This window comes from Felis catus, chromosome B4, assembly GCF_018350175.1.
Source record: "Felis catus isolate Fca126 chromosome B4, F.catus_Fca126_mat1.0, whole genome shotgun sequence".
In the NCBI taxonomy this organism is placed as follows: domain Eukaryota; kingdom Metazoa; phylum Chordata; class Mammalia; order Carnivora; family Felidae; genus Felis; species Felis catus.
Genome location: NC_058374.1, coordinates 84,979,598 through 84,996,725, shown reverse-complemented (window position 1 = coordinate 84,996,725; position 17,128 = coordinate 84,979,598). Strand labels below are relative to the sequence as shown.

Genomic DNA, 17,128 nt, shown 5'->3' with positions numbered 1-17,128 from the left:
AACCTAATATGTGTGGAAAGAAAAGAGGTGTTACATCCACAAAATAAGTAAAGAATGTTAAATAATTAGTATATGACAATAAAGAATATTGGGACAATAAGGAAGAAGTCTTAGAAATTAAAAAGATAACAGACACTTTAAAAAGACAATAGAGGGGCACCTGGGTGGCGCAGTCGGTTAAGCGTCCTACTTCAGCCAGGTCTTGATCTCGCGGTCCATGAGTTCGAGCCCCGCATCGGGCTCTGGGCTGATGGCTCAGAGCCTGGAGCCTGTTTCCGATTCTGTGTCTCCCTTTCTCTCTGCCCCTCCCCCGTTCATGCTCTGTCTCTCTCTGTCCCAAAAATAAATAAACGTTGAAAAAAAAAATTTTTTTTTAAAAATAAAAAGGCAATAGAAGTATTGGAAGAAAGCTGAAAACTCTCTCAAAAGGAAGAACCAAAAGACAAAGGATGGAAAATGGGAGAGGAAAAAATGAGAAAATAGGAATATCAGACCGAAATCTAAAACCTGTCTAATCAGAATTCCACAGAGACATCTGTGGACATAGAAGGGATGAAATTATCAGAGATACAAAAACATTTCCCAGAACTGAGAAACACACATTTCTAGGTTGAAAGGCCCTAATGAGCGCCAGCAATTGAAAAAAGACCTATGCTAGAGACATTACTGTGCAGTTTCCATATGCCAGGAGTAAAGAAGCTCTGAGAGGAGGGGAGAAAACACAGAACAGGTCACCTATAAGGGTTGACAGTGGCTCTTCTAGTGTGCTGCCAGCAGCATCAGCATCACCTGGGAACTTGGTAGAAATGCAGATTCTCAGGTCCCACCTAGACCTGCTGGAGGAGAAGCCATGCCCCCACCCCCACCCCCCAGTTGATGCCTGCCAAAGTTTGAGAAACCCTGGGATAGAGAATCAAAATGGCCTCCAGCTCCTCTGAGTACTTGCATGAGTGCTGTGGTTATAGAGTAAAACAATGTCTTCAGAATCCCAAGGGAGAATGACTTCTAAATTCTGTGTACACCTAAACTATCAATCCTGTTAAGTCATCTCCAAACATGGGGCTGAGGAAAGCACCTCTGTGTGTGGTTTCTTGTAAAGCTGGTGGAGGATATGCCCCAGGAAAATGAACAAGTAAACCGAGGATGAAGACTGGGCAGCCAGGCAGTGAGATTCCCCCGCAGAGGAAGGAGGTGAAATCCCTCCAGAGCCAGGCTTCATTTTCTAATAATGGTTCTGTGAAGACTTTGTGGCAAATCTGATCTTCTGCAGAGTTCATCATCCAAATCCAGAATCACAGCCTCTTAGACATGGATGAAATCGGTCCATTCAAGGTCCTCTTGATTAACAGGTGAGAAAATCAAGGTCCACAAAGTGTAGTAAATCAAAACAGAGCCAGGAAGAGAATCAAAATCTTGCTAGGGAACTGTGATTTCAATTACTGTGTCAAGGAGATCCTACTTTTAACAGGTTGGTTAGCATATGGAGTGGCAGTTTTACTTTTTTTGGCTGGTAGCTGTAATCATCATAGTATTTTCTGATGTACATATGCGTCTTGAACCATAGTTGAGATAAATCCTTACCAGCCAATCTGAAGCTTGATCTAGAATTTCTAGGTGAAGCACTGGTCACTCTTGGTCTCAAACCCATTCATTTAATCCTAAGTTCTGGGGAACCAAAGATGAGTTAGCCTCTCTACTCACAAGTAAGTCCCAAGGTAAAGGGGAAACTCAAACTCACAGCTGAACTCTAACAGTGGTCTGGCATATGAAACTCTCTTATGGAAAGCCTCTGCCTCACAAGAGAGGTAGAGAAAATTGTTAAATTTTAGAAATTAAATTTTTTTGTACGTAATTAAATTGAGATTCAGATAATTGTTCAGTAAGTATCTTTGACATTTAACATTAGCGGGTTCACCCTGAAATCTCTGTTTACATAAAGGACTAAATGGAATTCACACATCGGTCACCCAGGTCGCTCAGTTGGTTAAGCGTCTGTCTCTTGGTTTCAGGTCAGGTCATGGTCTCACGGTTTTTGAGTTCGAGCCCTGCATCCGGCTCTGTTCTTGCAGTGTGGAGCCTGCTTGGGATTCTCTCCACCCCCCCCCCCCACTCTCTGCCCCTCCCCCACTCACGCTGTCTCTGTCTCTCTCAAAATAAATAAACTTAAAAAAGATTTTTAAGTTGAATTCACACTTGGGGATCAAAACAGGGGATCACACTTGGGGATCAAATGGGTTTTTGACCCCTATTTCTTTTTTTCATTTTTAACATGTATTATAAATACATGTATTTATATTGGCAAATAACATGTATTATATTGGCACATGAAGAAGGCCCTGATTATTGTAGAACCTCTATATTAAAATATGGCCATCTTCATTCATGTTTTGATCCAAAAGACAATTATATTTTATGTTGACCTGGCTTTTAGCTGAAAGAACTCTTTGCTCCTTACAGTAGTTCATTTGCTGCTTAGTATCATTAGTTCTTAATCAAGAATCTTTCTCCTTGCAAAAGTTTCTTCAATTGGCTGTATTCTTTGATGCCACAGTACCAGCGGACCAGTCTGAACATGTGTTCTTTTAATGAAACTTCTTAATTATCTTTTTAGAAAAAAAGATGAGCAGAGACAGTTTATTTTTATCTGCTTGGGAGAGGCTCTCTGCTTGCCAAGTCTCTCTGTTAAAAGAAGCCTAATATTATGGGGTGTTAGTTATTTCAGCCAAGGTAGTTTTCAAGGAAGCATTTTCTTGGGGAGAGAAGGTCATCATTGGAAGTGTAAGTGACCTTTAATGTATTTGCAAAATGTAACGTTTTCTTTAACAACTTGTAATTCTTTCATAAATGGGTGCTAAACTGGTTGTTTGCGAATTATATATAGAAATCAGTATTTCCTTGGGGCCAGGCCAACCCCCACTGTATTGGTCCCCATCAATACAGTTAATACGCTTGTCCTGTGGTTGTATAGAAAGACCACAGATTGGGCAATTTGTTAGCTGCTGTCACTGAATTGGACATAAGTGATGTGGTTAGAGTAATGCGTTCTAAGAAAAGGGGGCATTGCAACATATATGGTTCAGAGTGAACTTTACTGCTCACACCTTCTCTAAAAGGTAAATGCCACATGCATATAACGTTCTCCGAATAGCCAAGATTGCACGTCTTTACACATCACAGTTGAGAAACTTTAAGCTGCCTGTTACCTTGTCCAGTATGTAGGAGACAGTTGAAACTATTGACAGATATTTCTTATTCATCAAGACGCTACAGTTTAATTAGTTCAGGAATTCCAGTGTGAAAAAAAAACTGATACTCTGGTTCCTCACAAAGAATATTCCACTCTCAGACTCTGGAAATAAACAGATACCATTTATATCCACTTAAGAGTCCATGAAATTCTTTTGAGACTCTTACACTTTGTGGAGATAGTAGTGAGTCAGGAGGTAAATCATCACACCAAGTGATCATGTCACTAGCCTCGAAAGTTATATTTTACTGTTAATAATTTAGTCTGGGTTTACATTCAGTGCAGGTGTTGAGAGTATCAGAACAAATTGGGACATTCTTATAGATGGGAATAACACATTTGTCCATTTTCCGAGCGGTTACAGACATTAAAATGCCAGTACAGGGCTGTTCTGCTCAGTAGCATCTCAGACCTGAGCGAGACGCAATCCTAGTCTGTGTCCCATGCTTTACAAGGCCTTCCATGTCAGCGGCACAACACACGAGTGGTAGTGGCGAGTGGTGCTGAATTGGGTTCCAGTGTCCAGAGGCTGCAGAACTGGAAACCTGAGCCTGTATGTCAGGGGAGGAGAAAAGCACAGCCTGTGTCCTGGGGAACCAGATGAAGAATGGTGCTTCACCCCCAAAGTTGATCGCTAGGCAGAGGTCATTGTTATCCCGACACACCGCCATTGGTCCTCTGCACCCGCTGGTGCTCCTGCACCTGGTCTTACCTGCCCTCACCAGTGTTTCTACCCACCACTGCCAGAGCAGCTTTTCTAGAATGCACACCTGATACTGCCACCCCACGTTCGAAGTCCTCTGCCCTCCTCCCCCAGCTGATTGAGACAAAGGTCCAGTGCCTACAGTGGTTTACAGGGTCCCACTTGGCCTGCACTCCTCTTCTCCCAGCTACCTCACTCTTGGATTCATCTCTCCCCAGTCGTGACCCAGGAACTCCCTACTCCAGCCATCAAGGCTTTCTTTCTTTCATTTCTTCCAAGGGAAGCCCTGCCTTACTCATACTTGGTTCTGCTTGGAGCGCTAGCCCTGTCTCCTTGCTCTGGGAAGTTCTGCTGACCATTGCCCCCCCCCCACCTTTTACTCCTAAAAAGTAAAGAGCTGGTCGTTCTTCTCCCACTGCAGTCTTATCACAGCAGTTATCACTCTGGTGACTGGTTTCATCTGCCTGCGTCTTTGCCCCACCAAAACGTAAGCTCTGTGAGGTCAGGGACCATATCCATCTTGTTCCTTGTTAGATCTTCAGCACTCACAGAGCAAATATCCCATAAGCAAATGGTAAGCTTTATTTGCCTCGGCATTCTAAAGGTATTGGGTAAAGTGGGCCGGAAGTGGGAAATAGCAACAAAGTGAAACCAGCATGGTTGGTCCTGAGAAGCCAAGGCTATACCTGGGACTCCTGTTTTTCCTGTGGCTTCTTGGAAGCCTCAGGGAACCATCTGCGTTCCGACAGCCCAAGCCCCCAAATCTGTGTGTGTCCACAAGGGACTAATTATACTTGACCTCAGCAGTGATTTGACCATGGAACACCTTGTACTGTCAACAGACACAGATGACCAAAATGTTCACGGTCCTTTTTAGGTGGATTTGCACAAGGTTAAAATGCCTTCTAGTACTTACACGACATACATGTTGTCTATTTTGAACAATGCAGAGATGGCATTTCCACATCAAGTCGTGGAAAAAAGCATTCACACTGTTTTGTTTTCGTTAAAGCATTGCACATATCCTGCCAAAAATATTAAATGCAGTGCTTTCAGTGTGTTCATCAATTTTGGCATTTATCCATATTTGGAGAAAAATTAAAGCTGGAGTTGAATTGAATCTTTGTCTTTTAGAAGCGGCTATTTGTGACCAACTCTATTAGAATTATGTTTATTTTGAGGGTTTTAGGTGATTAGAAAGGTTTTTCAATCTAGTTTTTAATGGAGCTGTCTCCTTTTTTAAAAACTCTTGCATGATATAAAGCAAGTTTGTTTTGTTTAAACTGGTACATATCAGGTGGTTATTTGTCAGTTAGTCTGAGAGCTAATACGAAACTGGTATTTGGATTTAATTCAGTTCCATTAGAACAGAGTTAAAATTCTGTGATACAGGGACTATTATCCTGGCAGTTGTAAGGGATTTTTGTGCGAGGAAGCAGGGCTGACAAAGAGGGCACTGTGCACACTCCGTCTGTAACTGAGCACTTTCACACTGCAATTTAGGAAGTGTGCAGTTCAGGAAATTGCTGGCTTTGGCTGGAGCATACTTTAACTGCAAGGAAAATTTTATTCGTCACTCAAGTAATTGGCAGTTTTAATACCTTGTTCATAATTACTTAATAAACAAACGAACATATAAACCAAAGATTGTATGGCCTGTTATCTAACCTGTAGCCTTATTTGACCAACGTGATAGACACCTGTAGGCCTCCCTCTCCTTCCCACAAAAAACCAGGTTGTTCCGTTTATTGCAAAAATCTATAGCTGAGCGTTTTCTTTGTGTTGTTAAACGTTAAGTGTAGCTGTACCAGCGTCAGACAGCCTGGGGGCCAAAACCAGATGCAGAGTTTGATGGGAGGTAGCGACTAGGGACAAAGAGGGGGGTGGAGACAGAGGGGCATTTCAGGGTTACTCTACTGTTTGTGGGAGGACATCCTGGTAATGCAAACATTTGGGTTATGTGTTTAAGAGAACATTTTTGTCCCCTAAAGTGTGGTTTTGTTTAACCCACACACCCTGACCCTAAGGCCCTGTGGCTTTTCTCTTGGACTAAATCCATCTCCGGGACCTAGAAATTGACTAATTGTCTCTGTTGCATTACCCTATACCTCACAACTAGATCAAGGAGTTTAAACACTGGCAAATCCAGATGTGGGAAATGGTCAAAATCAGAGGTCATGGCTGACTTGACTCTAAACAAAGTCTGTAAGACTTTATGGGAGTCTAAGGGGCTTGATATTTGTTACTTGTAAATAGGACTGTTAATCCTTTATTTTTTTTAACCTTACTATTATCTCAGACAAATTCAGTTCTTAAGATACACATCACCTATGCCTGTTACCTTGTATAGGATTATTTCAAAACATAGATTCCCAGATGACTTGGATCAAGACATGAATCCCTGCAGTCCTTAAAAGTAACATATGGAGGGTTTTAACAGTATTTTGACAAGTTTTGTTAGTTTGTTTATTTTTATTTTTATTTATTTTTAAATTTTCTTACTGTTTATTCTTGAGAGAGAGAGAAAGAGACAGAACGTGAGTAGGGGAGGGGCAGAGAGAGAGGGAGACACAGAATCCCAAGCTGGCTCCAGGCTCCGAGCTGTCAGCACAGAGCCCAGTGCAGGCTCGAACTCACTAACTGTGAGATCATGACCTGAGCCGAAGTCAGACTCCCAGCCGACTGAGCCACCCAGGCGCCCCTAGTTTGCCGTTTAAATAGAAAGCATCCAACCTGTTTTCTCCCCTTATTGTCCTTTCTGGCAGGGAAATCAGCACCCAACATTGGCGCCTATTCAGAGTGTTGGTCTTCTAGAAGCTCTGGCGTATGGCAAATACGTGCAAATACGTGGGTTATCTTCCTGGGGTACAAGCAAGACTGGGGAGACCCTGTTTCCAGGGCATCCTTATTGTTGGCATGGTGATGGCTCTGTGAGCCGGTGTTGATTCCCACATTAGTTTGAAACCAGAAGTTAAACATGTCTGCAAGAGTGGGAAGTAGTGGCCCTTTCTGGACGTGCATCTCCATATAAGAATTGAATTGCCAAAATAAATCTGACACTGTGTTTTATGAAATAAGCCTTGCTTTGGGACCAATATGGCTTTGTTAGGTTAAAAGCTCTAGTTTCTTAATTTTGCAGTTATCTATAATATCTACACTAGAGAAATGCTATTAGGATTAAATGGCACGACATATGAAAAATGCTTAGCCTCGGCTTGACATGTGAGACGTTCTCAACATTATTAGATTTCATATACAATCCAAGACATGGGTAGAGACCTATCCCTACTTTCACTACAGTTTGGCAGAGAAGATCAGCAGTGTAAAAGTGCAATGTCAGAACACAGTGTAGGATCTTGTGAAAATACATACAAGGTGCTCCTAACTCAGGGACCTTCTGAGATGGTGAGAGGCCTGTGAGTTATAATAATGCAAAAGAGCTGAATAAACTGAAAGCACTATAGAAATAAGTTATTGGTAGAAAGATACACATATGAGCTGTATTTCCTAAGTTTTCTCATTAAATGAGGCTTAACCGTAGACTATGTATAAGAACGTCAGCATGTGACATTCACAGAGTTCTGCCCAGAGCCTTCAGATTGTCTCCCTGTTCCTTGGATTGTAAAGAGACTTTTTTTGCAGGTGGACTCTGTTTTCATCCTGGCCTTCCTAGCTTCCTACCTTGACATGTTGTTTTCCCCCGCCAAATGATGGTTTAAGAAGTCCACACTTCCTGATCTAATATGACAAATAAGATGGCTCGCACATCAGTTTGATTCCTGTTCTCTAACAAGACTGTCATTTAATGCTGACTTTCCCCTTGAAAGCTGTTGTGTTAATGACCTTTTAAGAGATTGACTTGGCCTCTTTTTTTGTTTTGTTTTTCATTTGTGATCTATGTAGGGCTCACCAGTGGAACTTTCAGTGATGAAATATTCTGTATGTGCACTGACCCATTTGACAGCCACCAAGCACATGTGGCTGTCGAGGACCTGAAATGTGGCTACTGTGACTAAGGAACTGAGTTTTAACATTTAAATTTAATTTAAAGTGCTCCATATGGCTACCTACCATATTGGTCATCGTGGTCAGGTGTTTAAGGCTGTTAATGTCAAACTTTATTAATCTAGTTCTCTAGGAATTCTTTAGACTGGTGTGCTTTTTATGTAATACTTCTATAATATTCAAAGCTCTGGAGCACATCCACTGCTTTTGAAGACTGTATAGCAATACATTGAAACTTGCTGTCTCTTAAAGAAAAAGAGAGCTCTCTAGCGTGGCTTTAAAAAATAACCCCAACCTGATGATTATTTTAAGGTTATTGGTACCTATAGTGTGGGTACTCTCCAGGAGAAGAATTAGAAATAGATTAGGAATCAAGAAAAAGAATAGGGAACTAACACACCGGTACCTAGAATGCCAACTCGGTGCTAGTCATTTTACATAACATATAATAAAATGGTAAGGAAGAAGGACTGGTAATAAAATAACATAAAGAAAAATCAGTTTAAGTGCATAGCACCTAGGTAACCACAACTGGTAAACACATTCAGATTTACATAGGAATGTTTTTCATACATTCTAATATTATGATTTACTGTTTAAGGCAAAATTGAAGTGACTTAAGAGTTGCTGTTTAACTTTTAAAAGTACAGTTTAGAGCAATCAATTTTCCATAATTCTGAAGAACAAATTAGGAATGGCCTTTCAGATTGTTGTACTATTAACCTTGTCATCTGTGTTATCCTTAAATTCCAGAGCTGGAAACAGGATTGTTGAAGTATTACCTGAACATCTGAAACAGTTTCAATCCCTCGAAACTTTGGACCTGAGCAGCAATAATATTTCAGAGCTTAAAATTCCCCTTCCACCCCTACAACTCAAATATCTGTAAGTCAGTTCTTCTTTAACAAAAATATTCACCTACGATGAAAATATCATTGTAATAATAACAAAAAATCAACTTTAGGATATAATAAAATCTGCCTTTTTTTAAAATTGCTGGTGTATCAGCCATTTAACTTTTATTGATGTGTAATTTGCTGTAAGCCCAAATAACCACAATCTTTATTTTGTTGTTGTACTTTTGGATTACAAAAAATTTAGACATCCAGGGCACCTGGGTGGCTCAGTCGGTTGGGTGTCTGACTTCAGCTCAGGTCATGCTCTCACAGCTCGTGAGTTCGAGCCCCGCAGCAGGGTCTGTGCTGACAGCTCCGAGCCTGGAGTCTACTTTGGATTCTGTCTCCCGCTCTCTCTGCCCCTCCCCCACTCGTGTGCCCCCATGCTCGCTCGCTCTCATAGAAATAAACATTTAAAAAAAATGTAAACAAAAAAAATTAGACCTCCTTTGAGTGTTAGAAAAAATAGGTGGAGTTAAAAGTGCTCCTTTGAAAAAATTAAACCACTGCTTGTTTCATTAGTAAGTGAATTTTATAAAAATTGGATAAGCATCTCTAACAAACTTGTATAACCTTCAGATATTCCAGTCACTCTTTCCTGAGCAGTACGTGTGAACCCTAGTTTAGCGTTGGTCCACAAGGACCTGAATACTTAATTTTTAAAGTGTCCATTGTTACAGATGATAGTTAGGTTCTCTGGACATTATAACACAGAGAATGTTTGTGCTTTAACTTTCCAAAGAACCAGAAAGAGCAGCTCATCTTCAAACTTTTAACAGGTATATCAACAGCAACCGGGTCACTTCAATGGAACCTGGGTATTTTGACAGCTTGGCCAACACACTCCTGGTGTTGAAGCTGAACAGGAACCGAATCCCGGCTATCCCCCCCAAGATGTTTAAACTGTCCCAACTACAACACCTGTAAGTAAAATGTTCTCTTAGATATTGTTTCCTCAGCTCCTCCTAACCCTTGGCATCTGTTGCCCAAAATCCACAACATGGCCGAAGGAGTTTGGAAGCAAGGATGTGGCTGTCTTTCCATCGAGAGCTGGAGTGGTAGAATTTCTGAATTGGAAAGAGCCTTCACAGTCACCTAGTGCAGACTCCTGCCTGACAGGGCAGGTTAGATTGTTACTGAAGGAATGCACAGTGTAATCATTGAACAATCTCCACACAAAGGCGTCATTGTGGCACAGAAGACATCGTGGGTGACTCTCAACAGCTGTGGTTTATGAGAATAATACCGACAACTCCAGGAGGCTCTGATAGCTTAAGTGGCTGCAGAGAACTGTCTCGTTAATAGCAGTGGAATGATCTGTGAACAGGCTTCTGCAACACAGTGGTTTTCAACCTTGGCTGCACATTATAGACACTGGGGAGCTTTTAAAAATCCCAATGTCCAGGCCACACCCTAGACCAATTATATTAGAACCTCTGGGGGTAAGATCCAGGCTTCGGTAATTTTTAAAACTCTCCGGGTGATTCCAGTGTGCAACCAAGGTTGAAAAGGACTGCCTTAAAGAGAAAGCATTAAACATAAAAAGAATCGTCAAAGAGAGTAACCAACCAACTTTTGTAAGCAAGCTAAGCTTGACGGCCCTGCCCCCGAAATAGACCTCATGCTTTAACATTATATTCAGTATTCTCACTCTGGATAATTTAGAGACAAATATACTGAGTAGATGACCATTTAGAAATTAAAGTGTAGTCTAGTTTCAGTATTTCATTCTGAAAATACATCACACGTTTCAGAAGGAAATGCCCTCACTGCTAATAAATCAAACTTCTTCTCACTAAAAATGTTTAGTAATTTAAAACATTCCATGTAATTTAACACCGGCTGGTTTAACTATATTATAGTAATGTTGCATTTTATTACTAACTCCAGAATTTGTCATATAAGCTAACCGTTTAACTGTTATATCCAATGCAGTGAACTGAACCGAAACAAGATTAGAAATGTAGATGGGCTCACATTCCAAGGGCTTGGTGCTCTGAAGTCTCTGAAAATGCAAAGAAATGGAGTAACAAAACTTATGGATGGAGCTTTTTGGGGGCTGAGCAACATGGAAATCTTGTAAGTATGGCTTATCCTACAGTTCCTGCTTAGGTAGTACGACCATGGACCACGCAGTGAACATGCAGTAGCTTTATTTGAAATCCTATGTTACAGTCTCCTCATTTAATACCCAGTTTTGTTTCAGGTAATGTGACTGAAATTTAGAAGCACATGGTACTTTTGGCTGATGCCTTTATATCACAAAAGCTAAACATCTTGTAACAATAGGAATATGTAATAGGTTGTAATCATATGTCTCCTTTGAAAAGACTAGATAATGAACTTTTGATCCTGCTTTTGATTCTTATTGTAAATGTAGGCAGCTGGACCATAACAACCTAACAGAGATTACCAAAGGCTGGCTTTACGGCTTGCTGATGCTGCAAGAACTTCATCTCAGCCAAAATGCCATCAACAGGATCAGCCCTGATGCCTGGGAGTTCTGCCAGAAACTCAGTGAGCTGTGAGTTGCCTTTTATTCTCCCCAGGTTTGAGAGCAGGGATCATGCCAGAGCATGAGCTTCTTACCACTGATCTGTGAAATTTTCATAACAAAGTTTCCAAGGTGACAGCTTTTTTCACATGCAACCTAGTCATATTTTTGTTGTGATAAGTTGAAGCCAACTCTGCTATTTGACTTTTGGGGCACATGGGCTAAATCAGTGACGGTTATTTTCAAATAAAGAGAGTTTTTTTAGTTACTAGGATTAGAAACAATGTTTACCTGAGTATTATTAAGAAGGCAGAGTGTCAAAATAAGAATTATTGTGGTTATATATATCACCTGTTGTTTAGAAAACAAATCGTTGTGTTGAATTGGAAAATAAAAGCTGTTGTTTGTTTTTTGTTTTTACAGGGACCTAACTTTCAATCACTTATCGAGGTTGGATGATTCAAGCTTCCTGGGCCTAAGCTTACTAAATACACTGCACATTGGGAATAACAAAGTCAGCTACATTGCTGATTGTGCCTTCCGGGGGCTTTCCAGTTTAAAGACTTTGTAAGTTACACATTTTGCTCTCCGTACATGAACCTAATTGGTTCCTAAATGTGCCCACTTTTCTCCAAGCAGATTTCCTTTGTTGTGAAGGAAATATCTACAGCCTCAGAAGTAGTGTCTTAATCTTTCCCAGATCAGTTTGATTAAAATAGGTCCATTTCATCCATATGTGTTTCTTAGAGGGATTAAAAAGGACAACGATCAGATTGGTTTGGTGATTACACTTAGCCTTCTCAAGATCTCCAGGAAGTTGGTAACTGCTCAAAGGGGAAACGATTGTAAATCCACTGATTTTTCTTTATAAAAATGCAGATTAGAAATTACCCAGAGTGAAAAGATCTACAAAGGGCAGCAAAGGAAGATGCCTGTTTATCATACAAGTTATATCCAGATTTAATCCATCTCCTAAGAGAAGAGAAAATTTTGGATTAATTGACCTTTGAAATATCTCTGAAATGTTCATTTTAACGTTGTGCAGTGGGTTTTTGGTTTTTGCACTGTCAGAAATTTTTGCTCCATTCACTATTTGAAGCATGACATAATTGAAAGACATGCTGTGTGCTTTGGCCAACTCCTGCTAATGTGGTTGGAGCTGTGGTTTTAAAGTTTAATGTATTTTTCAGACTGTTCAGGTCTTTCAGAATTGAGTCATCTTGATAGAGGAATTAATAGGACAGGTTCAACTGTCTTGATTTTTGGGCAGCAATACTTAAAATGTTGTTGAGGGAGGAGGGCAGGGAGAGAGAAAATTTTGTATTGTTTTGAAAGGGGTAGAGATGATGTGAGGGATCATGAAGAATTTGTTACAAATTGTATGCCACCTGGGCGGTGATCTTAACTTTTTGAGCATATCTCTAAGGGGAGTGTTTGTATCTTGTGTTAAATATCTGGTACCGGTTTCAGTAATGTTTCTTTCAATAATTAGGGATCTGAAGAACAATGAAATTTCCTGGACTATTGAAGACATGAACGGTGCTTTCTCTGGGCTTGACAAACTGAGGCGGCTGTGAGTAGGATTTGCTTCATGTTTGTCTCACTCTCTGACCTACACGTTCACTGAAGGTCCAGTCTACAGGTTCACATTTGGAAGAGTTTAGAACTAGAGGCTTTATATCTGGTCGTTTCCCTTGGACATTTTCCCAAATGAGTATTGTTACACAAGATGGGTATTAATTAGCTTTTCTTCCGTGGGATGGTGGTTTTGTTCAACACTTTGGTGAGTTGTAACTTATTTTAGTATCTAGATAAGAGTGTTAAATTGTTTTTGAGTGCTTAGGCTCTTGGGATTATCATTGTATAAAAATTAATATGCTTACTAAGTCCGCCATTTTGAACCTTTCAGAGTTGTATTCTGCTCACAGGAGTTTTTAAGTGGAGTGACCCAGTGTCCACTGATAGTACTGCAGTAGGTTCCAAGCAGTAGAGGAGGAAAACCTGCTTCTATTTAGCCTTAAAGTGGCCTTGTAGATGGCCAGATTCTGGGTTTTAAGTTTTCGGGTTGAGTTTCATATAGCCCTAAGCTTCTGTGGATGATGAAAGTGTCCATGGGGAGGAAGGGTAAAGAGAAGATCTCCACTATATCTTCTTTACTGATTATAGTTTTTGAGACCATTTACTTGGAAGAAAGTTTCTACCTCTTCCTAAAAAGACTTTCAAAATCACTGCTTTAATTTAACTGCTAGAGTAACTTACTGAATACCTACTTTTGCTGAGTTCTCTGCTGAATGCTTTGAGACCCTGCTGAACTGTATTACTGAAATAGATGGCATGGATAACATTTTTACAGGATACATTATTTAATTGAAGAAAATCGAATTATTCACAAATGATTTTAAAAGCAATTCTTTTCATGAGAATTCCATCCCCAAATGGCTTTAACTGTTCCAATGTAATTTTTTTTTTTCCCCAGAATACTCCAGGGGAACCGGATTCGATCTATTACCAAAAAAGCCTTTACTGGTTTGGACGCATTAGAACATCTGTGAGTGACTGGAATTTAGTTACCCTAGAGGAATCTGAGATGGTTATCTACTTATGTGTCATGAAAGATAAAGTAGAATGTAATTTTGTTGGCATCCTTTCTGTACCATAAAGTATATTTACACATCTGCTTATCCTGTACCTATTTGTCTACCTATCTATATCTTCATGGCAGTATATAGGTATATATTTTCCTTTGCATTTGAGGACGTTGCTGCACGTTATTGGGTTTTCTTTTAGTTATTTTTCTCAAGCGGTGACATATTTAGTTTTCAAAAACCTACCATTTATTGTATATACATGTCAGGCATTATGCCAGGTATTTATATACAGTCTCATTTAATCCTCATGAGAAAACTATTCAGGGGCACCTGGGTGGCCCAGTTGGTTGAGTGTCTGACTCTTGATTTTGGCTCAGGTGATCCCTGGGTCATGGGATCGAGCCCCACATGGGGCTCAGCGCTGAGTGTGGAGCCTGCTTTAACATTCTGTCTCTGCCTCTGCCCCTCTCCCTTGCTTGCACTCCGTCTCTAAAAAAGGAAAAACTATTCAATAGCTATTACTACCTTTATTTTGAAGTGAAGAAATGGAAGTCCAGAGTGTCCATTGATTCCATCGAACAGTTAAGATGGTGACTTGAATTTTAAAGATACAAAGACCACTCCCCGCGGTCGTCAGGCATGACATTAGGAGACTAGTAGCACTACTGGGAGGCTTTTAGTAGTTTGTTGTTGTGGTTAACTGTAAAGCAGACAGTCTGTTTTCCACCTTTGTTCTTTCTCTTTTTCCATTTTGCTACCAGTCCATTGGCTAGCAGTTGACAGAAGTAGGACTCAAACCGGGGCTGCCTCTGCCGTAGGCGTCCCTGTGCCGAGCAGCTCTCACCTCCACGAGCTCTGCACCACCCCCTCTTAGCAACTCCTGGCACACAGTTTTGAAATGACATTCAGGGACTCGGATATTTCCAGCCACTAGGAAGGCAAGCTAGCCAACCTTGGTAGGAGTCGAAACCTGCATGAGCTTGAACCGACCAGCTTCTTACAACTGGATCTGTGTTTTATACTTGTCCAGCAAAAGTACAAAGTGATACTAAATGTCTCCACTCTGTTAGGGAATGTTTGTAGCCAAAAGTTTTAATAACTATTAACTTCGACAAAAGATGTTCTGATTTACAATACACATTTGGTTGTACCCGTGTTTGCACTGCGTATCAAGAGGGAAGATTTCACCATTATCCACGACCACCTTGTTGTCTTCTGACTCACTTGTTAGTTTGAGGGAGGTTTGGTTGGCTAGCCACACCGACAAAAACAGTTCGGGCTGGAGGAGGGTGATTCTGCATTGCAGAATTTGGAAGGGCGGGCCAGTGTTGCTGGACTTCTTGAAACAAATTGCTTTCAGAGGGAAACTAGCCAAAAGGGTTTGTCATCTGACCCATTCCATTTCTGGGAAAGTGGAATTAGTGGATCAGTGGAGTATTGACCTCGGCTTTAGCTTTCTAAACCTTCTTGACTCTCCCAGCCTCTTTCTCTGCCCATGTTTGGTACCTTCACTCTGTCCTCTCTTGCCCCTCATCTCATTCAAAATCCTTTTTGTACACTCTGACCTGTAAAGAAAACCGGAGTAGTAATCATTGTGGAGAGTGCTTTAATTCAAACTGCTTGGAGGTACTAGTTACAAATAAAGTCAGCCTAGAATATTCTCTGGTTTTACTAATGCGCTTCCCAGAGTGTGTTACGGCAAGTACATCTTGTCTGAACGCGGTACCGTCTTTAGCAGTGACATACATGTGTGTTGCAGAATGGGCTACTAAGAGCATAGGTTTTGAAATTGAAACTAATGGAGTTTGCATCTTAGCTGTGCCTGTCATGCTGAACAAGGTAGTAAAACCATCTTCTTTTGGGTTGCTGTGAGGAGTAAATGTTAAGTCATTTAACCCAGTGCATGTCATAGAAAGGATTTGATGCATGATGGGTTTTTTAAAAAGGATAACTATGAAGAATTTTAGTTGTGTATTTAAAAGTTACTCTCAGTAACTTCTGAAGTTCTAACTTCTCAAGTTACTAACTTGAATAATGAGAAACAATAAAGTATCACAGCAGAACAAGCCATATAACTATTTTAAAAAATACAGCAGAACAGCTTAGGCCCTTAGGAGTCAAATAACCTGTACATAATGATATAAAGCAAATCTCTTTTACTATAACAGAACCTACCTCTGGATACAAATAGATGTTCTTTGATCTAAGTTTCTTGTGTTCTTCTGGAGTTGCATGGTTTATATATTTTAGCGCATGGAGTAGTTCGGTAAATGGGATGAGGAGTGTGGGCCCAGCCTTTCCCTGAGGCATGCAGTGACCATAATTCGCTCTAATGTATTTTGTTTTCAGAGATTTGAGTGACAACGCAATCATGTCGTTACAAGGCAATGCATTTTCACAGATGAAGAAACTTCAGCAATTGTAAGCTTTTCTTTTTCCTTCCAAGGGTTTCAAATAAAACATGGTGGGGGGAGCTCTTATGAGGTATGACATCCTAGATCACGTGTCTATGAAAAGTGTCTAGCAGGTCCTTAGTATTACTTAATTTTTATACCAGAAAGCAAAGGGAATTGGTTATTTGTTCCTTTGCTCGAAAAGAGGAGTATCTTTTTGTTTCTGTTAGGAATTTGCAATTTACATTTTTGGGACCTAATGCAGGGCAATGAATATCCCAGTAACAGGTCTTCAGTAGTGAGAGATTTTTGATATATCATCAGTCCCTCTCCCTCAGCAGGTCGGTAAGAACAAACAATATGGTGCTAATACATTTCTTACATTTTAAGGTGGACTAGAGAATATTTATTTCATAGGGTGTATTTGGTTTCCACATTCATTGCATTGTTAATATTTACTTGAGTTAGTTTACTTGTAGAATCTGCATTTCATATAAAACAAATTGAACATAATTACTCTCCTCAGGCATTTAAATACATCAAGCCTTTTGTGCGATTGCCAGCTAAAATGGCTCCCACAGTGGGTGGCAGAAAACAACTTTCAGAGCTTTGTAAATGCCAGTTGTGCCCATCCTCAGCTGCTAAAAGGAAGAAGTATTTTTGCTGTTAGCCCAGATGGCTTTGTGTGTGGTGAGTGTACCTGTTGCCTCTGCATTCCTTCTTTTTCCCTCCAGCTAATGGTTTTGAATAAGCTTATGTTCCCTGTCTCTTTTTTTTAATGTTTATTTATTTTGAGAAAGAG

The 17,128-nt window shown here is 40.4% G+C and overlaps 1 protein-coding gene across 3 annotated transcripts in view; it reads left to right on the top strand.

The window, feature by feature from the left end:
* Positions 1–17,128, top strand: part of LRIG3 (leucine rich repeats and immunoglobulin like domains 3) — a 53,348-nt gene that overhangs the window by 22,265 nt on the left and 13,955 nt on the right. For 2 of the 3 annotated variants that reach the window (XM_023257178.2, XM_023257177.2), the window contains exons 4-12: positions 8,709–8,840; positions 9,631–9,774; positions 10,787–10,930; positions 11,232–11,375; positions 11,769–11,912; positions 12,838–12,918; positions 13,822–13,893; positions 16,283–16,354; positions 16,853–17,016. In XM_023257178.2, the coding sequence (XP_023112946.2) occupies positions 8,709–8,840; positions 9,631–9,774; positions 10,787–10,930; positions 11,232–11,375; positions 11,769–11,912; positions 12,838–12,918; positions 13,822–13,893; positions 16,283–16,354; positions 16,853–17,016 (1,097 nt within the window). Of the gene's footprint in view, positions 1–411; positions 1,350–8,708; positions 8,841–9,630; positions 9,775–10,786; positions 10,931–11,231; positions 11,376–11,768; positions 11,913–12,837; positions 12,919–13,821; positions 13,894–16,282; positions 16,355–16,852; positions 17,017–17,128 lie in introns of those variants that run through there. The other variant, XM_023257179.2, reaches the window with a different exon arrangement.